The sequence below is a fragment of the Aethalodelphis obliquidens genome, unplaced genomic scaffold (genome assembly GCF_003676395.1).
Source record: "Aethalodelphis obliquidens isolate GAN/ISIS:26980383/991018 unplaced genomic scaffold, ASM367639v1 scaffold8, whole genome shotgun sequence".
NCBI lineage: Eukaryota > Metazoa > Chordata > Mammalia > Artiodactyla > Delphinidae > Aethalodelphis > Aethalodelphis obliquidens.
Window position 1 is genome coordinate 61,862,888 of NW_020837952.1, and position 23,566 is coordinate 61,886,453.

The window sequence follows — 23,566 nt, forward strand, 5'->3', positions numbered from 1 at the left end:
GTGTGTGTGTGTGTGTGTGTGTGTGTGTGTGTGTGTGTGTGTGTGTGGTGGAGCCGGCGACGCTCTTTAAGCCATGTGCGCGTGGTGTGTGTGCGTGCGCGTGGCTGAGGGCGCTGTGTTGCGCCTGGCGAGATCCCTCTCCTGAAGGAAGGTGGAGGAGAGGGTGGCGAGAGTGAGTGTTGTAGCGGTCGGGAGAGAGGCGGCCCCCGGGTTGTCGGACGGCTGGCGGGGGCAGGGGTGATGGAAGACGCTGGCCTCCGGATGCTGATTGGTCTCTGGGGGTTTAAGAGGACGTCTGTCATGTCACTGACGTGTGGAGTCCAAGAAGTAATACACGTGAATGCATAAACAAAACAGACTCACAGACATAGAAAACAAACCTATGGTTACCAAAGGGGAAGGGAGGGGGAGGGATAAATTAGGAGTATGGGATTAAGAGGTACAGACTACTATACGTAAAGCAGACAAGCAACAAGGATTTGCTGTATAGCACAGGCAGCTGTATTCAGTATCTCATAATGAGCTATTCAATATCGTGGGAAATAATCTGAAAGAAAATCCATTATAAAAACCAACCAAGCTCAGAGATGCAGAGAACAGATTGGTGGTTGCCAGAGGTGAGGGTTGGGGTGTGTGTGTGACATGGGTGAACGGGGTCAGAATGAAACAAAAAGTCTTAGGGCTGTAATGTACAGCTCGGAGAGTACAGTTAATGATATTGCATCCTGTCTTCGAAAGTTGCTAAGAAACTAAATCTTAAAAGTCCTCATCACAAGAAAAAAAATGTATAACGTGTGTACGGTGATGGATGTTAACTAGACTTACTATGGTGGCCATTTCCCAATAGAGTATTTATAGATATTGAACCATATGTTGTACACCTGACACTAACGTACTGTTATATGTCAATGATACCTCAATAAAAAGAAATCACATGTGGGAAATTTAGAGCATCCATCCATCCATTCCCTCCCTCCCTCCCTCCGTCCCATGCACCCTTCCGTCCATCCGTGTGCCCATTCATGCATGCGTCCACCCCCTGCCCATCCACCCCTCTGTCCCTCCATCCCTGTCTCCTTCGCTGATGGGCTGGGTGCGCCTGTGCTGGCTGGCCAAGTCCAGGGCAGCCACATGCCGTGGTTACCCAAGGGGCTTGGAGGAGCAGAGAGCATCCTCTGGAGCCAGCTCGTGGGGTGGGACTGAGCCCAGGGGTTGGTGACGTACTCCATATTGCTTGTGAGTCTATAAAAAATTAAGATAACGAATTTTGCAAAAAAATGAAACCCATTGGTATTTTCGTATTAGAGATCGAAAAGTATGGATAGTATATATTTTAAGAATGTGTACATTTAAAAGTTTCTGATGCGTTCACTTTTTGCTTCACCAGCTATTCAATTTTCTTTCAGATTTTTGAAAGGATATTGTTTATATGGGCCATACGTCACCCTGCCAGTGGATACGTTCAGGGGATAAATGACCTCGTCACCCCTTTCTTTGTAGTCTTCATCTGCGAATACATAGGTAAGACCATATCATGACGTTTTCTTCTCACAAACATTAAACATGGACTTCAGTGGCCTTACGACGTTGCTATGCATAATTATACCAGTACTGAAAATTGCTATTAGTTTTACTTTTATTAATGACAACTGATATTAGAGAATAGTAGTTTTCTCATTGATGCCAGCTTTAAAAAAGTCTTTAAATCCACACGCCCAACTACTGAAGACATTAAGATGCAGTTATTATTATCAATATCTTCCTTTTACTAATATATGAGAAGAAATGCAGTGTATATGGGGAGTGTAGTTTTGTGCTAACGGTCATCAGAGCACTGGCTTTAATGGTTTGGATTGAAATGGGTAAGGTTAAGGTGGCAGAATATTAGTTGAATGCTTTGCTTACAAGCTAAAAACCGAATCTTCTTTAATTGCATTTGTGCAGCAGTTCATCACCTTTCTGCTTCTGATATACTAGTAGCATTTAATTTTATGGAAATATTAATTACATGCAAAATAATTGGTTTAATGGGCATTTAGGTTGGGTTGTGCTGTTTCTCTGTGAGTAGTGCATATTTTTTCTTCCATTTATGTTGCAGCAGCCAACTGTAATATACCTTCACCTGGTTTATATTTCAAGTTTAAAAACAATTCTGATAACACATGTGCAGGATCTGCTTTTTAATTCATCTATGGATAAAATCTAAATGCCACGGGAGGGGTTTACTCTTTAGTTGTAGCATTTTTTTTAAAAACTGATACTACTTTGTCTTCATGCGAACCTTCCTGCCTTGGTGTTCGTTGGTTTTTTCGCTTGTGTTTTAGCCATTTCAGTTTCTGGTCAGCTTCGATTCCATCGTTGTTATAATCTGGAGCGTGAGGTTGACTCCGGGGCAGATGTGATCCTCTGAGGATGAGAATGTACCCACTTGGTCCATTTTGTGGCCACCCCTCTCCCAGCATGACGATTTCATGGGAGTCTCTTCATTGCTAAGCAACCAGCGAGCACGGGCTGCTCCCCCCACCTCTCTTCAGCAGGGACAGGTCACTCCTGAGAGCGCTCCTGCCTCTCTTCTTCTCCCTCTCTCATCTGACAGATAATGAAAATGTTCTTAATGATCCTAGAACAGCAGGACCTCTGTCAGTAGACTTCAGAGCTGTTAATTGAAAGAAGAAGTTCAACTGAGATGTGATTAGAGAACTGATATTCCGTGTTAAATAGACCATTTAATTAACGTGGTAAATAAGTTTGCCTTAATGAGTCTAGCAGCAACTTACGTTGTAAGGCCCAAGCGATCCATTGTGCGTTTGTCTGAATGATCAGCAAGCTAGGACGAAGGGACATGACCGTGATGTTAATTGTCTGGAAGAGAGAAAAGCTGGAGGAAAGAGAATCTGTGTTCAAGTGGTGCCTTCGGTTAGAGACTCAAAGAGACTCCCCTTGCCTTCCGCAGCCCTCACCGCACACTCCCGCACGCACGCACACACACACGTGCAGCGGCCCGACTGGCCTCCTGGGGCTGCCAGCAGCCCAGGTCTCCTCCTGGGACACAGTGTCTTCAAAATGCAAGTTTGGTGCACACACACGTGCATGCACGCTCGGGCACACACAGACACATGCATGTGCACCACGCCAGCCACAGCCTCTCCAAGTAAGTGTGGAACAAATCCCCAACCAACCTCGGGATGGAGCCCATGGTCTTGGGTGGGCCCTGGAGGTGCCTGTCCCCCCCAAGGGATGGCTGGGGACGGAGGTCAGGAGAGCTCTTGGGACCCTGGAGGTGGGGTCACGGTGTGCGGACTGTCCAGAGGCGGAGGTGGGAGAAGATGGCCATGCAAGCGGTGCTGAGGCCAGCGGGGGGAGCCCAGGAGCTGAGTGTCACTCTGGGAGGGTGCCGTGTGCTCGGAGGCTTGGAGGCGGAGGAGGCGGAGGAGGGCTCCATGTGGCGAGGTGCGGCTCCCGGCTGGGAAGCGCAGGGTTGGGTCCAGTTTCTTTCTCTCTAAGCTCCGCTGAGCCCGGGGGTCCTGATGTCTTGGTTTGTGCTGGAAGGAAGGAGGGCCCACCCTAGCCTTGAGCCGGCCGCGTTTCCCACCACCCTTTGCATTGGGGCCCCCGACGGCTGCTCGCTGGTCATCCCTCGCTGGTGTCTGTGCCTGTGTGTCCCCATCAGGCCGACCTGGAGACGGGGCGCGGGCCCGCGGCAGCGCCCGGGGAGGACAGCCGTTTGGGCAGAGCTCCTGAGTCTTTTCGCCGTGTGTTGTATTTATGTAGTTCAAAGCACATTATGTATAAAATCGTTTCATGCCTTTTCCTCATTTAACCTTGTAACATAAGCTCATCCCTATATTATTAAGAAATCTTTGTAAAGATCATTTCCACCTCCTGCACATAATATTCTGTTGAGATAATGTAGCATAATTCATGAAACCATTCTCCTGTCGTTGGATTTTTTTAGTTTTCTTCCCCCCAGGCGTGGCGCAAGTTTTAAGTAAAGCCTGTGTTTTTCAAACAGGGACTGCCGTGTTCCTTTGAGCAATGTTAAATGTGATTTAAGATTAAGAGCCATTATTCGGTCACCTTGAGTCCCACAGTTTAAGTAGAGACATCTTTTACTTGAACCAAGTAATTTCAGCACAGCGAAAAACGGAGAAGCACCCCCTCCCCATCCTCTGTGCTACTTAGACTTAGAAACTACTCTGGCACTTTGGACCAGCTCTTCGGACGGACTGAATGAGGGTTGGGCGCATGGGATGAATGCCGGTGACGAATTTTGGAAGATGAGTATTTTACAATTGATTTTCATTATCAGCATGTGTAAGCTCTATAAATTTGATTTTATATGTCATTTTCTTGTAAAATAAATTACTCTTGAAAGCTAATACAGAAAGTGACTGGCATAAACTGTATTTGCTTATGAACATTACGGGTAATTATTTATTTATTTATTTATTTATTATTATTTGTTTTGAGGTACACGGGCCTCTCACTACTGTGGCCTCTCCCGTTGCGGAGCACAGGCTGCGGAGCACAGGCTCCGGACGCGCAGGCTCAGCGGCCATGGCTCACGGGCCCAGCCGCTCCGTGGCATGTGGGATCCTCCCGGACCGGGGCACGAACCCGAGTCCCCTGCATCGGCAGGCGGACCCTCAACCACTGCGCCACCAGGGAAGCCCCACGGGTATTTATTTTTATGTTCCTGTTTGTAAATCAGAATCTCAAAAGCACAGGTTGTTTTTAAACAGGTTAATTTTGCCCAGAGAAGACATTTTAGCACGTGGTTCCTGGAGATTGGGACGCGCTGGAATTGGATTTGGTGTGTGGTTGGCAAGGGGCGCAGAGGAGAAGTGATGCCAACCAGTCGGGACACAGAGCAGAAGTGATGCTGGGAGTTTGCTGTCAGCTGAATGCCAGTGGCGCCGCCATTCTTTTGCCTTTTCCACTGTCAGTATGAATTGGGCTTCGAGTGACAGGGAGAGAAGATCTGTTGCTCATTTCTCATTGATAAGTTACAATTTTAGAAACAGTTGTTTTAATTTTCCTTGTTTGCGTTTAAGTTTTCCCTCATTGCACTTTGTTTTTTCCATGTGTTACCTGAACCAAGGCTGCTTTTAAATGCATCCTTACCTGGCTTCCTTTGGTGTTCCTCCCACCTAATGTACTTTTGGGGTCCACAGCTCGTCTCAGAAACATTTTAAAGACAGAAACAAGCGCATTTGCATACAGGAGGCTTCCTGTGGCAGTTCTGTTCCATGTGGGGGGAGTGGAGAGCAGAGGGCCCTGGCAACGCCAGTGGGTCAGAACCAGAGGGTGGGGCTGCTGTCCGGCAGCCCCTGAAATGACAGGAGCGGGCTGTATGCTTGCAGAGCCCGTGACGTGTATGTAGTCAGATTTTCTACTTAAAAACATCTTGATGATGGTCAAAATAATGGACTTATTGAAAAATTGGAAAACTCATTAACAGTATATAGCTCCTTGTCCCAGAAGCCGTCATTGGCACGTTTTATTAATTTCCTTCTGGTCTTTTGTCAATATGCTTTTACACTGCAGCAGTTATATTATGCATGCACATTCTAGTATTGCTTTTTGTTTAATATCTACTAAACATTTCCCAAAGTCATTAAGCACTCAAAAAACGTCTTTTTAAAACATAGTGACACACTCCTTTCAATAATGGGTAGGAAAACTAGACAGAAGATCAACAAGAAAGAAAGAAAACTAAGCACCTGGAAACCCCTAGACCTAACAGACATGTACAGAGCAGTGCACCCATCACAGCAGGATCACATTCTTCTCAAGTGCACACGAAACATTCTCCAGGACAGACAATATGCTAGACCATAGAACAAGCTCCAGTACAGTTGAAAGGGTGGAAGTCATATAAATTGTGTTCTCTGACCACACAGACATTAAATTAGATATCAGTAACAGAAGGAAATTTGAAGAATTTGACAAATACGTGGAGATTTTAGAACACAACCATAAAGAAGCAATGTGGGGACTTCCCTGGTCGCTCAGTGGTTAAGAATCCACCTGCCAGTGCAGGGGACACGGGTTCGAACCCTGGTCCGGGAAGATCCCACATGCTGCAGAGCAACTAAGCCAGTGTGCCACAACTACTGAGCCTGCACTCTAGAGCCCATGAGCCACAACTACTGAGCCCACGTGCCACAACTACTGAAGCCCGCGCACCTAGAGCCTGTGCTCCACAACAAGAGAAGCCACTGCAATGAGAAGCCCGCTCACCACAATGAAGAGTAGCTCCCGCTCGCCGCAACTAGAGAAAGCCCACACGCAGCAACAAAGACCCAACACAGCCAAAAATAAATTAAAAAAAAAAAGATTAAAAAAAAAGAAGCAATGTGTCAGAGAAGATATCACAAGGAAAATTACTTTGAGATGAATGAAAATTACTTTGAGATGAATGAAAATGAAAACACAACATACCAAACTTACGGCATGCAGCTACAGCAGTGCTCCAAGAGATACTTATATTAAAAAAGGACGTCTCAGGTCATTAACTTGAGATTTCAATTTCAGAAACTAGAAAAAGAAGAGCAAGTTAAAGCCAAAACAAGCAGAAGGAAGGAAATAAAGACTAGAACAAAGTAAATGAGGTAGAGGATACAAAACAGTGGAGAAAAATCAATAAAACCAGTGTTGGTTCCTCAAAAATATCAACAAAGTGTTGGCAAGCCTTCAGCTAGCCTGACCTAGGAGAAAAGGGGAGAAGGCTCAAATGACTAAAGTTATGAGTGCTTTTAGAGATAAACAGCACTAAGGAAATGCTGTGAGCAGCTCTCCAAATTCGAGCATGTGGACGAAAAGGAGATGTTCCTAGAAAGGCACAAATGACCAAAACTGACTGTGATGGTTAATTTTGTATGAATTCGACTAGGCTGTGGCGCCTACTTATTTGGTCAAACACCAGTGTAGATACTGCTGTGAAGGTATATTCTGGATGTGATTAACATTTAAATTAGTAGTCTTTGAATAAAGCAGATTACCCTGCCTAATATGGGTGGACCTTATCTAATCAGCTGAAGGCCTTAAGAGCAAAGACTGAGATTTCCTGAAGTAGAAGAAATTCTTGTTAAGACATAGAAATCCTGCCTGAGCTTCCAGCCTGCTGGCCTGTCCTACAAGTTTCAGACTTGCCATTCCCCATTATTGTGTGAGCCTGTTCCTTAAAATAAGTTTCTCTCTCTCAATATAATCTAATATAATACAGTATAATATAGTATAATATAATATGTACATTTGTTTGTCAATATCTACATGGATATATACAAGAACAATGTATGTAGGAGATTAAATTAGTAATTTAAAAAATTCCAACAAAGGAAAGCCGAGGATCATGTGACTTCACTGGTGAATTCTCCCCACATTTAACAAAGAATTAACACCGCTCCTTCACAAGCTCTTCCAAAAATAGAAGAGAGGAAACGATTTTCAGTGCATTCAATGAGGCCAGTGTTATCCTGATACCAAAATGGGAGACAAAGATATCACAAGGAAAGAAAGCCAGAGACTAGTATTCCTTATGAAGATAGACGTAACACTCCTCAACGAAATGCTAAGAAACTGAATGTAGTAGCATAGTAAAAGAACAAATGGGATTTATCTCAGGAATTCAAGGTTGGTTCAACATAGGAAAAAATCAGTCAGTGTAATACACTATACTAACAGATTGAAAGACAAAACATCGTAATCATCTCAGAATGATTGACACAGAAAAAGCTTTTTGACAAAATCCAACACGCTTTCACGATAAAAACACTCAACAAACTGGGAATAGAAGAACCTCCTCTCTAGTAAAGAGCGTCCATGAAACACCCACAATTAACGTCATGCTTAATGGGAAAGACTGAATGCTTTCCCCTTATGATTAGCAGCAAGACAAGGATGCGTGTGCACTGCACTTCTGTTCAACCTTGTACTGGTTCTAACCTGGGCAGTTAGGCAAGAAAATGAAGCAAAAGACATTGAGAATGGAAATGAAGAAGTAAACTACCTCCCTTTGCAGGTGACATGATCTGTATATAGAAAATCCAAAGAAATCTACTAAAAAATTATGAAAGCCAACAAATGAGTTCACCAAGGTTGTGGGATAGAAGGTCAAGGTAGAAACACCAGTTATGTGTCTATACATTTGCAGTGTACAATCCAAAAATGAAATTATGAAAACAGTTCCATTTACAGTAGTGTCAAAATGAATAAAATGATCTAAATTTAGCAAAAAGAAGTACAGTATTTACTCTGAAAACTAGAAAACATTGTGGAAAGATATTAAAGAAGATCTAAATAAACGGAAAGACACCCCATGTCGTGGATTGGGAGACTTAATAGTATAAAGGTGGCAGTCCTCCCCAAATTGATCTAAAGAGTCGGTGCAATCCCTGTCAGAACTGTAGCCGAAATTGACACGTTTATCTTTAAATTCCTATGAAAATTTAAGAGACACAGAATAGCCAAAAGAGTCTTGAAACAGAACAAAGTTGGAGGATTCACACGTCCTGATATCAAAACTTACTACCAAACTACAGTAATCAAGAAAGTGTCATTCTGGCTTATGGATGCACATGTAGATCGATGGAACAGAACTGAGAGTCTAGAAATAAACCTTCATATTTACAGTCAGTTGCTCTTTGACAGTGACGCCAAGACAGCCCAATGGGGAAATGGCCTTTTTCAACATATGGTGCTGGGACAACTAGATATCAACATGCAAAAAAATGAAGTTCCATCCCTGCCTCTCACCATACACAAAAATAAAATGAATCATGGACCTATATGTAAGAGCTAAAACTATAGGACTCTAATAAGAAAGCATAGGAGTAAAGCTTCACGGCCTTGGGTTAGGCCACGGTTTCTTAGATATGACACCAAAAGCAAAAATGACAAAAGAAAGAAATAGGTGAACCGGACTACATGGAAATGGAAACTTTGTGCTGTAGAGTCTCAAGAAAGGGGAAAGACCTCTGCAGAATGGGGGAAAATATTAGCAAATCATCTGCCTGCTAAGAGACATAGCCATTATATATAAAGAACTCTCATAACTCAATAAGATAGTCTAATTTTTAGAAACGGACAAAGCATTTGAATAGACGTTTCTCCAAAGAAGATAAGACAAATGGCCAATAAGCATGAAAAGATGCTTGACATCATTAATCCTTAGGGAATGCAAACCAGTCACAATGAGATACCACCTCACACCCCCTAGGATGGCTGAAATCAAAAAGAGGAACAGTAAGAGAAGTTGGCAAGGATGTGGAGAAATTAGAAACCTCATGTGTTGCTGGGGGCATCACACTAGCCGAGCAACTTTGATCAACAGTGTGTGGCATCTCAGCAAAGGGTTAAACCTCGAGTTACCGGCAAAAGCCTGCCAGGCGCGCACGGGGGCGCTGCTCCTTTCAGCCAGTGAAACCCAAACCCCAGCCCAAGTGTTCATCAGCTGATGAAGGTGTAAGTAAAGGATGATCTACCTGTACAATGAAGTAGCTTTCAGCAATGAAAGGGAACCGGAGGACCGAGACACGCTGTAACACGGATGGCCCTTGAAAACGTCATGCTCAGCAAAAGAAGCCAGCCACAAGAGGCCACGTGCTGTGTGATTCCGTCCGTATGAAAGGTCCAGAATGGCGAATTTGTAGAGACAGAGCATAGCCAAGCGGTGGCTTGTGGCTTGGGAGCAGAATCGGGGGGATGGGGTTGACGCGCTGGGCGCAGGTTTCTATTAGGAGGGACGAAATGTCCTCAAATCAGGTTGTAGTGATTGTGCACAGCTTAGTGAATATACTCAAAGCCACTTTCACTGGCTGGATTGTGTGGTGTGTAAGGTGTATCTCAGTAAAGCTGTCGTAAAGAAAGTAGAGGTCCTGTCTTCGTCCATGTGGGCTGCTGTACGAAGTTCCACAGACGGGGTAGCTCACAAGCAGCGAAGTTTGTTTCTCGCGGTTCTGGAGGCTGGACGTCTGTGATCGGGGGCCGGCATGGCTGCATCCTGGGGCGCCTCTCTGCCTGGTGCACAGCCGGCGTCTTCTCACTGTGTCCTCGCGGGGTGGGAGGGGCGCGGGAGCTCTTGGGGGTTCCTTTTGTAAGAACACTAGTCCCATTCGTGAGGGCTGCGCCCTCATGACCAAAGGACCTCCCAAAGGCCCCACCTCCTAACACTGTCCTCTTTGGGGCTAGGGTTTCAGCATTTAAATTTGGGGGGAACGCAAGCATTCCGGCCCGTAGCCTGCAGTGTGGTGATATAATTTGGCTGTTTTCTGTTGATGCACGTTTGCCTGGTTTCTGCATTTTCAGTGTCACGGATAGTACACATAGTATCTCAGTAAGTAAATTCCTGATTGCATTTTGGAGTGTCTTCTTGACATGTACTCTTAGAAGAGCCATTACCGACTCAACGGTTGGGCATTTTTAAGTCTTGATAACGTTTGCCAGGTTGTGGACCAGAAAGATGTTTGAATGTCTGCTCTGCAGCCGCGTCAGGGGTTGCCATCTTGCTCTGTCTTTGGGGTGTTCCGGACGTTATTGGTAGCTCCTGGCTGGAGACAGGACCTACGTGTGCGTCTGTGTGCTTATATGTGCACATCACTTGTTTGTAGATACGTCAGTGTTTGCCCGTGAGGCTGTTTCGGTGTGGGCCAGGGCTCCACGATGTTAAGGGACTTAGGGAGTTAGCTGAAGGGCCAGGAGCAAGTAGGACACTCTCCAGCATTGACGTTTGAGTTTTCAACCTGCAGGAGCTGTGTTCAGCAGGCCTAATTAGGAACCTGGAATAGACAAGGGTGCGTGCGTGTGTGCGTGTGTGTGTGTGTGTGTGTACACGTGTGTGTGTGTGTGTGTGTAGGGAAACAACACTGTAGTGGAGCCTGGCGGCTGCAGGCCTTATGCCCTGTGTGCGCTAGTGTGGCAGAAGCAGGTGTGTGACCAGCAGCCACTCTGGGGGACGTTACACACAGGATCGTTTGTCCCCAGTCCCTGAGGCTCACGCTGGCCCATCTGGAGCGAGGTGGAGGTGGACTCAGTTGGGGCAGTTTTGTGGAAATGCAGCGCGTGCACGTGCGGAACACGCGTTGGCATCAGCCGGTCTCTGCTACACTTCCACCAGCTGAGGAAGGTGCTGGTGTCTCTCTCTCTCTTTTTTTTTTTTAGAAGATGTTGGGATAGGAGTTTTCTTAATTTAGTTATGGTCTTCGTTTCTGTGCGAGGGCTTTCTCTAGCTGTGGCAAGCGGGGGCCACTCTTCATCGTGGTGCGCGGGCCTCTCACTATTGCGGCCTCTCTTGTTGCGGAGCACAGGCTCCAGACGCGCAGGCTCAGCAGCTGCGGCCCATGGGCCCAGTTGATCCGCGGCATGTGGGATCCTCCCAGACCAGGGCTCGAACCCGTGTCCCCTGCATTAGCAGGCAGATTCTCAACCACTGCGCCACCAGGGAAGCCCCGCTGGTGTCTCTTATGAACGACAAAGCAAAGCCTGTACAGTCATCAGCCACCCACAAGGTGGCCAGTCCTCTCTGTGGCCTGTGGGCCTTTTTCTGGGACCTTGCTTTCCATCAGTTGGATCCCACTGTGTCCTCACCTCACTCTCCAATCAGACCCCGGGGGTCTACAGTCTTTTCCTCCGTTGCCAAAAGTGATGGCTTAGGTGCAGCCTTTCATGTGTTAGGTGACAGTCCCCAACGTTTAAGGAGCAATTGCTCTGGGCTGGTGCGCTGGTGAGCGGGTTAGTCTCTTAGGACCTGGGGCTCCGAGGCCCCCGATCCATGAGCTAATCGTCTTGTTCCTCCTGGTACTTAGGTGGTGGCTCCCCTTCCTTGAAGTGACAGCCGCTGTCTAGCTGGAGTGTCATAGGGTTGTGGGGTAGAGAAGGGGTTCTCCCCGACCCCTTCCCTGATTCCCCTGAGCTAAGTTCACAGTTTAATTAACTTCACTGTGCATTTCTTTTCATTCTAACGACAGCCTTCTAGGGTCGGCGTTACTGCTTTGAGTTTAGGAAAAAGGCGGCGTGGAGAAGCTAAGTAACTTGCTGAGGCCCTGGCGTTTCGGGTCTGGAATCGGTGTCTCTGCTTTATCTGAACAGCCAGGCGGGCAGCCCTGCCCCGCGGATACCTCCGAAGCTGCCGGCAGCCTGGCTCTGCTCGCGGCCAGCCATGAGTTCCTTGGTCATGTGCGTTTGTGCTTTTGCTGCTGGTAGTTAAGTCAAGGATTAATCTCCCCAATTTGTAGCTTTTCTTACTGACACGTGCCGAAGTGCTTTCTTACGTTCGGATATGAGTCCCGAGGCCGAGGTGGTAGAGTTTTATCCTCCCTAATTGGGGCCCTTTGTGCAGCCTTTAAAGGCCTTTCGTCAGAGGACAAGTTCTGCTTCCTCTCCACTGGAGTGCAGTGTCACGGCTGTTGTTTGTTGTTTCCTGATTTATTTCCTTTCTTTTAAATGGTTTCTCTTCATTTCTTGTTTTAAATTGCAGTCATTGCTGAAGCGGTCCTGGCTCTGGCTAACAGGACAAAGCTAACAAATACATCAGTGGGATCCTTTCCCTCTTTACCCTCCTAATGTAAAATGCCACATGATCTGACATCCAGAAGCTTCAGCGGTTCAGCCCAGGGCCTTCGGAAACGCCTGACTTCACCCGAGTCGTGTGAAGGGCAACTCGGAGGCTGAGCCTGTGCTCAGAGCCTGCGGCCCTGGGTGCTCTGCCCAGAGAGACCCCTGCCCCACACTTTGCGTAGTGTTTCACAAAGTCGTGGACCCTATTTCCTGGGCCTGGACTCAGAATCCCTACGTGATAATTAAAGTCCTGCAGAGGGGTGTGGGCTGAATGGAAGGCTTTGCATTTACATTTGAAGACTCTCACTCATCCTTTCTCCCCACAAACTTTAGCTTTCTTCTAGAATTTTTATATCTCACTGTGTTAGAATCAGGAATTTGCAGAATGTTTCTTACATACACGTACCAATTCCTGTCTCTTTGTTTTTCAGCATCTTTAAAGGTTTCCCTTTTATCAGAGGTTGTTGTTAAATCACAGAAACCCTTTTCAGATCAAATTTTATTTTGTTAATATTAATTTAACAAATCCATACACACACATACGTCTTTACACACAGGCCACATGCTTATTCCTCCTGTAGTACTGCGTGTTACAAGAGCTACTGGTGGAGAGTCACAGCTTCTTAAAGAGGGGGTTGTTCTCTGTGTTGGGTTCTGTCCGTGCAGCCCAGATGGCGGACAGCATCGGTGAGACCCCCACCTGCTGGGGTTGTCCTTCACTTTCCGTGGCCCCCTCCCTGCCCCCCACATCCTAAAGCCCCCCGGAGGTGGGGGGAGGAGAGGTTGTGAGCCAGGATGGGGTGAGATCTCTTTTTCACTGACAGTGACTTTGAGGCGTGGGCAGCCTTTGTTTTCAAGCTGAGAGGCCATGGTGTCCGCGTAGTTTTATTTTTCCCTTTTGGTGGTTCTGTATTGTTTTGAGAGGAAATATTGGGAGACGAGTGGTTTGGTGGCGGCCATTGTTTCCAGCTACCTGCACGTCCTCCCTCCAGAAATCTTTATTTTCTGCCTAAGACCAATCAACCACCTATCTGCTCCTCTCTCTGAGCTGTTCGTGTCCATCGCCAAGTCTAACAAGTGACATTCTTTCCACGACCATTTTCTCCAAAGAAGCACGAGTCAGGCCCGATTCCAGCCCTGGGTCCCTCGCGCGGCGAGCACAGGTGACGTCGGGGCAGCTGCTGCCGGCGGTCAGGTGGCTGTGGCGGGCTCAGGGGGCGGCACAGCCCTGCTCGGCCTCCCTGGTCGGGGGCTTTCACGAGTCCTGCACAGACAGCTTGAAGTCTTGCTGAGGATGGCTCTTCCATGGCCTGCGGCCAGGCCAGGCTTTTGGGTCCCGTCTGGTGACCTCCACTGCCAGGCGGAGGTGTGGACACCAGTCGGGCAGAGCATGAGACGGACTCACGGTGATTATGGCTCTTCCCGTCGGGTCTGGACGAGGTTCTGTTGGTCAGCCACTCAGGCTCAGTCAAGCGTCCCTGGGTGAAGAACAGAGTGTGAAGCAGGCCTGGATCCCGGACCTCTTGTGGGCGTGGACACAAGCCAGCGGGGCAGAAGGTAGCCTTGAGCGCTAACTGACCGACAAAGACTGTGCTCACCAGCCCCTCTGACTGGGCCTGAAGAACCGTCAGCTTTAAGCTCCAAGTGAAAACGTTACTGACCAAAAAGCAGACTGACAGACGTTCCTCACAGACCGATTAGCTAGACCTGTCAGATACCGGAAGTGAAAAACCGTTCTCAGGATGAATGTTTGACCCCTCACGAGCATAGCATGGGGTCTTCCTGGTCGGGGACAGATAGGGCTCTTCGAGGGACGCACCAGGAGGATGAGGGGCGTTGTTCAGGCTGCTGGAGTGTCCTGTGTTGTCCTTGGTTTTGAGGAACGGCGTGAACCTCTGAACCCTCAAGGACCATTCGACCCAATTTTAGTTTTTGAGTTTCCTGTTTGAGTATTTCAGACTATGTGTATGGGTTGATGATTTTTATTCCATTCTTCAAAGAGCAAGGAGAAAATCTACTTCGTTTTGAAAAATAGAATAAAATCCCATTCTGTCTTGCAGCTGCTATGTAGGTCCATTGGACCTCTTTATAAATCTAAGATATATTGTCAGATCATAATGATCTTACTTTTTTTCTGTGTCTTAAAGTATTTTGCTATTGTGTCATCCCAGGTATTATTTTATTGTTACTCATCAATTATTCCTAACTACAGTTAAAAAAAAGGACTAGGGCTTCCCTGGTGGCGCAGTGGTTGAGAGTCCGCCTGCCGATGCAGGGGACACGGGTTCGTGCCCCGGTCCGGGAAGATCCCACATGCTGCGGAGCGGCTGTGCCCGTGAGCCATGGCCGCTGAGCCTGCGCGTCCGGAACCTGTTGCTCCGCAACGGGAGAGGCTACAACTGTGAGAGGCCCGCGTACCGCACAAAAAAAAAAAAAAAAAAAAGGACTAAAATAATAAGAGGATGGAAGAATGGGAAGATGGAATCATCTAGAAGGCTAATGTCACTGAGAAATAAACCATCCGTTCTGTGTGATCCTTCAGTTTTCTTATTGTGTTTCCCAAATGATTGTGTTATCTTTTAAGAAGGTATAAAAAGAGTCCGGAGACATTTTTGTAGTCTTTTCTTTTAAAAGCTTTTATTGAATATAGTAGAGAATTAGGTTTTTTTATTTTTTTACACCCGTAATGATAAGGAGAGGAAAATCGGCAGAGGAAGGCATTTCCTCATTATTAGACGAACTAGGAGATGCACGCAGAGGGATGCAGGGCAGCTCTTTAGATGCTAATGATGACGGCGAAACTGATCGTCTAAGCAGAATCGCAGACTGTGAGTCTTCAGCCGAAGGTGTCTTAGATGAATTTTCTCAAACTCAGGCATCAGTGACTGAACGATGTAGCTCTAAGGACATGAAGGAAATGTGGTTTCTCATCCACCTAGTCCTTCAACAGGAAGGACTTCATCACGTAAGATTTCGTGACAAGAATGTGGACCATCCCCCCTTTGCCAAAAAGGGGAGATGTTTGTGGACCGAACTTGGATATAAATGGAGAAATGCTGAAAGCAGGTGTGTCTGCAAGAGGTGATTGGAATGCAGGCTGCCCTGTGTGCTGTTCACAGCAGACATCAGTAACAGGGCCGTCTTTTTTGTTGTGCTTTTTTCTTTTACCTTTGTTTTAGGTGTTTTTCCCATTCTTTTTTTTGCGGTACGCAGGCCTCTCACTGTTGTGGCCTCTCCCGTTGCGGAGCACAGGCTCCGGACGTGCAGGCTCAGCGGCCATGGCTCACGGGCCCAGCCGCTCCACGGCATGTGGGATCCTCCCGGACCGGGGCACGAACCTGCGTCCCCTGCATCGGCAGGCGGACTCTCAACCACTGCGCCACCAGGGAAGCCCTTTCCCATTCTTTATAGAGATGTCTCACTGACTTCTGAAGGCCCCGAGCCTCACCACTGTTGTTTGTTTCTTTGGGCAAGTTTCAGGGACTCTTCCGAGGGTGGTTAGAAACGGCTACAGTGGCCACACTCTTCCAGCTGCTTAGCTAAGCCATTAACGTCAGACGTCTGAGTTTTTGCTTCAGTAACAAGAATTGAATGATATTCAAGAAGGATTCAAACTGCATTAATATTTAAGAGCCTTTTTGAATCCAGGAAGTGCCTGTGGATCTAATATATACAAGCACACGTCTATTAGGAAGGGTGGCCGCACGCTTGGCTCCCTGTCTGTGGAGGTTATTCCAGGGGAGTGCGTCTTGCTCCAGCACTTAGCCTGCCAGCCTCCCAAAGGCATCCGTGCCGAGAAATCATGCTTTCTATTACTTTGCTGTCTTAAATAAACCTGTGTCCCAAATAGCAGGGAAAATCAATTTAATTACTTATGAAACTTTTCCTTAAGGGTGAGTGAATTATGGGGAAGAGATGAAGTATCTGTCATCGGTCACCTCATTTCAGAGCCAGATAGGAGAGAAATGCATTTCGTTATGAAGATTAGCGTGGCTTGGCTGGTGAAAGCAGAGAGAGGCCCGCAAAGGCCGGTCCACCCGGCAGTGTGGGTGGAAGAGCGTTGTGCTCCTGGGACCGACGGAAGTGAGCTTGAGTGGCGGTGGTGGCGGGGACAGGGCATTGAGCCGGAGCCAGAGGACTTGCGCGGGTGTCACAGCAAGAGCCTTAGGAAGGGGAGAGAGCTGATTGCAGTTACCATAGTGATGGGGGCGGGCTCGGAAGGGAGCAGCCCGCTCCTGGTTTGGCTCCTGCGCTGCTCCCAGCCTCCCCCCAGCCCCCATCATCTGATCCGCCCCACCATCCATCGTGATGTAGTTCATGAGCCTCGTCGCCCACTTTACAGAATCTGCCCCAGCAGTTTTCGCCAGGGGCAGAAAGCAACTGTGTTTTCCCTCCACCTGACACAACTTTGCAGTTTATCTGCTGGAGCAGAGACCAGCTCAGAAGATGAAATGGTCTGTAGCTGCGGCTTTAAATGTTCAACTGTCAAGGATGTAAGTACAGGATAAGGGAGGGTGCTGCTGGCTGGCCAGGACCGAAAAGGGGAGAAGAAATCAACTCTCCCATCCCTACTTGTGTCTTCTGTCTGACCTGTCAAGTGATCAATTTCTTCACCCACCTGCCTGCCTACCTACGTTCTGCCCACCTGCAGGTACCTGTCTCTCTTTTAGTGGGTATAATTCGGTGGCTTTTAGTGTATTCAGAGTTGTGCAACCATGACACTACTTCCAGGACATTTCCATCTCTCAGAAAGAAACCCTGTACCAACGGGCAGTCATTCCACATCACCCGCTCCTCCAGTGCCCCCGGCAACCAGTGTTCTACTTTGTGTCTCTGGATTTGCCTGTGCTGAGCATTTCATATAAGTAGGCTCACACGTCTGGTGACTGGCTTCTTTCACTTTGCATAATGTTTTTGAGGTACATCTGAGCTGTAGCGTATGTCAGAACTTCATTCCCTTTTAAGGCTTAATAGTATTTCATTGTATGCGTAGATCACCTTCTGTTTATCCATTCATCAGCTAGTGGACATTTGGATTTTTTTCCCTCCATTTTTGGCTGTTATGAATAATGCCACTGTAATTATTTGTTTACAAGTCTTTTTGTGTGGACATGTTTTCAGTTCTCTTGGCTATATACCTAGGAGTAGAATTGCTGGGTCATATGGTATCTCCATGTTTAACTTTTAGAGGAACTGACAGACTCTTTCCCAAAGGGGCTGCAGCATTTTCCATTCCCACCAGCAGTGCATAAGTGTTCTGATTTCCCCACATCCTTGTCTACACTTGTTAGTGTCTTTTTTATTTTAGCCATCCTAGTGTGTGTGAAGTGGTAACTTGTGGTTTTGATTTGTATTTCCCTGATGACTGATAATGTTGTGTGTCTTTTCACGTGCTTATTATTATTATTATTATTTTTTGCGGTACGCGGGCCTCTCACTGTTGTGGCCTCTCCCGTTGTGGAGCACAGGCTCTGGACGTGCAGGCTCAGCGGCCATGGCTCACAGGCCTGGCCGCTCCGTGGCATGTGGGATCTTCCCGGACCGGGGCACAAACCCGTGTCCCCTGCATCGGCAGGCGGACTCTCAACCACTGCGCCACCAGGGAAGCCCCGTGCTTATTATTTTTAATGTGGTGGGATTATATTTGATGCTGATTGGATTCATTAAGAAATCTTTTGAACTTTAAAATTTATTTTACTAGCATTAAAGTTTATATATGCCTTGCTTTTAAAAAATAATAAACCTTTCTTTCACTTGATGTTTTCTAATCTATAATAACTTGACTGAAATTGGTCTCAAATTTTAAAATGAAGCTACTTTCCTTTTCATTATTATTACTTTCATTTTTTTTACAGGAAAAAGTATTCTCAGGGAAAGTTGGGTGCAAAAATTTGATTTATTTTCTTATTCACAAAAGCTGAAAGTGTAGGTTGATTTTTCTTATAAGGTAGAGATATAAGTTTGTAGAGAGTAGGTTATTTCAATTTCTGCCATCTTGTGCTTGAGAGAGATTAAAGGAAACATTTGAAATGAGAAGTCACCTCTTCTAACTTTGCAACTTTATGCTTGAGCAACTGATCCTCTTCAGAATCTGTGGGTTGGTTGTGACTTTGGTTCTTAAAGGTCAAAATAGAATCCCCATCTTCTGGTCTCTTTGCAGTTTCTTTCAATTCCACAGACTTTTTATAGAATCGCTCACAGTGGAAGGTGTTTGGTATACCTAGGTGTGTAAGACATGGTCTTAGCTCTTAGATAGTTTAAATTTCAGAAGGGATAAATGGTAATTTATTATATTCAGTCTGCAGTTACTGCTGGAGAGACAAAGATGATGTTGATTGTGGTGATGGTGATGGTGATGGTGAAGATGGTGGTGGTGGTGATGGTGGTGAAGATGGTGGTGGTAGTGGTGATGTTGATGATGGTGGTGATGATGATGGTGGTGATGATGATGGTGGTGATGGTGATGGTGGTGATGGTGATGGTGGTAGTGGTGCTGGTGGTGATGATGGTGGTGGTGGTGATGATGATGGTGGTGGTGATGGTGATGGTGTTGAAGATGGTGGTGGTGATGGTGGTGATGGTGATGGTGGTAGTGGTGCTGGTGGTGGCAGTCACTGCAGCCAACTTCCTTTGTACCAGGAGCTTTCACAGAACTTTCCTTATTATTACATCACTACTCCCTGAGGTTGATGCTCTTATCATCCCATTTTGCAGGTCAGCAAACTGAGGCACAAAGAGGTTGATCAAGGTCTTTAAACTACTGACTGTCAGAGCCAGGATCAACCCCCGGCTGTCTTCTGCTGTGTGGACGGCTTTTCTCTTGTATGGGGAAAGGGGCAGCCAGATGGATGATATCAGAAGCCCCAGCCACCGGCGCTGTGTCCTCATGCTTCTGTCCCTTCCTCTGTGGGCCTGTGTAGGGACAGAGTTCATGGGGTCCCCTCTGTCAGTGCAGACTCCTCACTGATGAACATTGCCTCCTGCTTCCTCGTGTGGGTTTGGGGCCCCGTCCTTCTGTAGAGGACAGAAGGGCAGCTGAGCCACGGAGGAGCGGATGGCTCATCCACGCGCCTACAGCTCACGCTTGGTTGCAGTGAGCGTCCTCTTTCTGACTGATGTGATGTTTTGTACACTTCGGATTGGACGTTGCTTTTTTGCTCAGTATAGAAGTGTGACCTAAAGTACTTTGGAATGATCTTTATCACAGTCAAAGCAACACTGCCATTCTGTGTAATTCTAACTCTCTGCATTGAAGAGCCGTCTCGTTAGTGGCCCTGTGTTAGTATGCACCCTTCTTTCTTACCTTGCGCCTTAGAGATGTGAACACAGCTTCCGAAAATGAGGGGCTGGAGTGTTTTTGTTGAATCGACCCAGCAGCTGCATTGAAGCTCAATTTCTCTGCCAGGCAGGCCAGCATCAGCTCGTGCATCGCAGCGGCCTCCCACTTGGTCCAGCCCACGTGATGGGCACCTGCCCGCGCCACTGTATTCTGGCCGCGCTTGGCACCAGCGACGTTCCCGTCCTTGCCTGCAGAGCGTGCTCTGTCTGGAGGGGGAGCAGCCGGGACACACTGTGCTTCTCCCACGGAGGCAGTGTGGTCGGTGGCCTGTGGGGGGCAGGGGAGGTGGTGTCCTCAACACGCAGGGGCCCGGGCGTTGCCCTCCCTCTGCCGCTCAGGCCCACGGGCCTGGGGTGACCCTCTGCCTTCTCATCTGCAGGGCAGCGCTGGGATCAGAGCAGATGGGGCTTGAGAGCAGAAAGCCTGGTGGAGAGCAGGGGGTGGTGTTGGATGCCAGGACAAAGGTGCCACCACTGCGGTAGGTGCACAGGGAGGGCCTCAGGGTGACAGGCACGTGGGCCCCATTTGGTGCGTTGAGAGATTTCCCAGGCAGTCTCACTCTGGGACGAAGGTGCTTCATCCACGCGGTCAGCGCCCTGCACAGTGTTTTCAGCATGACCACATCTCCCAGGGCGAGCCCGGGGCCTCCCTCCAACGTCGTGGGCTCGGCGTGCCGGCCGGGTCGGGAGGTACCTTCTGAGCTCGTCACTGGCCTGCAGGGCGATCACACCTCCTGCTCTTATGGTGGCAGGACGTGGCCCCGCTGGCTCTGAGAGACAGAGCTAAGCTGCAGAGACAGGCCCCCAGATGCCTCCTGCAGGCCCCCGCCGTCCCGGCCTATGGGAGGCACGTGCGTTGTTCACCATTTGCCCGTGTGACTGTTGTGTTGCACGGCCTGGATTTCTTCCTGTGTCCACTCTAGCGGGTGCGACCTCTCCCCGCTCCCTCTGTCCCCCCTTCCCCCCGCCACCCCCCGCAGCAGCCTGGCTCTTCTCTCCAGTGACTTGGCTGCTACCTGCCGTTCTGTTGCTAACCGGGGGACCTGGTTATTGAGCTGCTTCTTCTCAGGAGGGATGCGGAAAAATTACCAGGGCTTTTAGAATCCTGCTCTCACCTGATAAACTTGCCTTTTAATGCCAGGCGTGAATGAAGTATGCTGCTCTTTGTACCCTTGCATAAATGTGGTGTTGTCTAGGAAACACGCCTTTGGAGGGCTGCTGGGCCGGAGGACCAGAGCATCAGAGACAAACGGGAGAGATTGACCCAGCTGAGCAAATAAAAACCGCAAATCGCCTGCCCTCGAATAAAACATTTTAGGTGGCAGAGAGAAAACAAGGAATGAAAGCTCTTTAAGTAGAAAAGATTTTCACATACATTTTAGCTCTTAAATTGGCAAGTGAGGTGGCATCCATACTTTTTCCCCGTTTTGGTCAGTTCCGTTCCAGAGCAGGACGTGGACAGACAGGGTCAGTTGTATCTGATGAACTCTCAGGAACCTGCTGGGAGCGTTGGTTTCGTATGTGGTCACGACTCTGCGATTCCCCATTCTTGGTCCTGTCCTTCACGATTCCCCACGTGCTGCATGCCCTGGGGTGGGCCCTCTCCACCAGCCATGGTCACAGTCACAGTCACAGGCTTTGCTCATTTCCCCCTCGCTGTGAATTTCTAACTCCCGTCACGTGTTAGCCGATAGCCGTTTGTCGGAGTCTGTTCTGTGTCCGTGGCTGCTGCCCCGCTCGGTCGGGGAAACGTTGACTCAGGCGCAGCAGTGCCTCCTGTCTGTGGTCTTCGTCCCTGTGGGGCAGAAGCTGCAGCTTCTCAAGAAGGAACAAGAATGGTTGTTTAAACTGAGCCCATCCCTGCTGCGCAGAGACCCCGTGAGAGCGGGGAAGACCGTGCCTTTCCACCTGGAAGCAGGGTCGTCTCCAGACGCTGCTACGCAAAGGTGCTCAGACACGAGGCAGAGAGCCCAGGAGGCGCGTCACAGCCAGGCCTACTAACGCAAAGTCAGCCCCACGTGCTGGGCCAACACCAAGACATGCACACGCACACCCACCTGCACACACGTGCACGCGCACCCATGTGCACACACACCCATGCACACATGCGCACCCACGTGCACACATGCCCATGCACACACATGCACACTCGGCCATGCACACACACGCCTGTGCACACACACGTGCAGAGGCAGGTCACACTGTTTCGGTCACGTGAGCAGTTATGCACGGTTCCCTGAGGGAGCAGGCGCCCCGGAAGGACCATGAGCTGGGAGCCTTTTGCCTGGGGTTCTCTTCCCCACACATCTGTCAGCCTCAGTGAGGGGTGAAGCTAGAGCTCTTTATAGAGCGTGCCCTCTATGTGAGACACAGGCATCTCACCGGACGTTCTGAGTGAGGGTGAACCCTCTCGGGTGGCCCTGAGGCCCAGCCAGCCCGAGGGCCCAAGCAGAGGCTCTTGTGGACATCAGAGAAGTGACACCCAAGCGGTGATGGCCCGGGTCCCATAGGACACGTGAGCCCTTGGAAGGATGTTGGCCTTTGATCTGGAAGAGAGAGGCTTTTCAGCAGAGGGTTAACGTGCCGTCGCCTGTGAAAGGTGGCTTGGGACACATGCAGGGGACGGGGCGCGGGGAGAAGCTGGGTGGAAGTCAGGGAGGCCAGTTAGGTTGTTGACCGAATCCGAGGGGAGGCGATGGCGTGGGCTCAGAGCCAGGTGGCGGCGAGCTGGGGTTGCATCTGACTGGTTTGAAGGGTTTGCTGAGATTGGATGGAGGTGAGAGGGAGAGGTTAAGGATGACCCTGAGGTTTTCCCTCACTAATGGGAGGGGATGGAGTCGCCTCTTCCAGAGAAGGCCACGGAGACGGACCAGGACCCCGGTCTCGGGCGTGTGTCGTGTGTGTTGTCTGTTAGACACCCCAGTGCCCCTCTCGTGTCAGACACCGCTGGTCTTTGCTTTCTCCTTCCTGGGGAGCAGTTGATTTGGGCCCTTTTCCTGGTCTTGGCGTCCAGTGTGAAATGCAGGCCTCTTCTCCAGGGCAGGTGGCCACGGCCCTGGCTTCTTGGAATGCTGCCTCTCACTTTCCTGCCCGAGATCAGAGCCGGCCCTGTCCTCTGAGCTTCCCGGTCTGCATTTCCAGTAAGGGCTTGGGGACCCGAGGCGGGAAGTCCCAGGACCCCTGAGACGAGAGTGGTGCATCTTTTATCCACTAAAAGAGTCATTGCAGACAGGCACAAATGATGGATGGATGTTGACGTGGGTACTGACAAAGGAGAGATGCATCCTTGCATCTTCTAGATGCTTGTGTATGTGAAAACTCCGCCCTCAGGAGTTCTGCTTCGTTTCTCTCAGGGTTACAACTGGGGTTGCGGTTCTGTTGTTCTTTCTCTCCAGAGCTTTCTGCTGGCTGACGTTCCTTGCACACATCCAGGATATGGTTTTGTCGTGAGAAGTGTGTGAACCTCCTTTCAGCCTTTGCTCTTGCTGGGAGGCTAATGATTGAGTTATATATATAGTGGTGTGAAGTCTTTGAAATAAAATCACAAAGTACATGTGCATTATTATTATAGCTCTAATGGTATTTATATTTAAATCATGATTGCAATAATAATACACCATTTTGCCAATAAAACACAAAACTAGTTCAGAAGAACTTTCTAAAATGGTAGCGT

The 23,566-nt window shown here is 48.4% G+C and overlaps 1 protein-coding gene across 1 annotated transcript in view; it reads left to right on the forward strand.

The window, feature by feature from the left end:
• The window catches only part of TBC1D22A (TBC1 domain family member 22A), a 313,594-nt gene that overhangs the window by 133,340 nt on the left and 156,688 nt on the right, over positions 1-23,566 (forward strand). Inside the window, exon 8 of the mRNA XM_027108023.1 lies at positions 1,407-1,521. Within this exon, the coding sequence (XP_026963824.1) occupies positions 1,407-1,521 (115 nt within the window). The remainder of the gene's footprint in view (positions 1-1,406; positions 1,522-23,566) is intronic.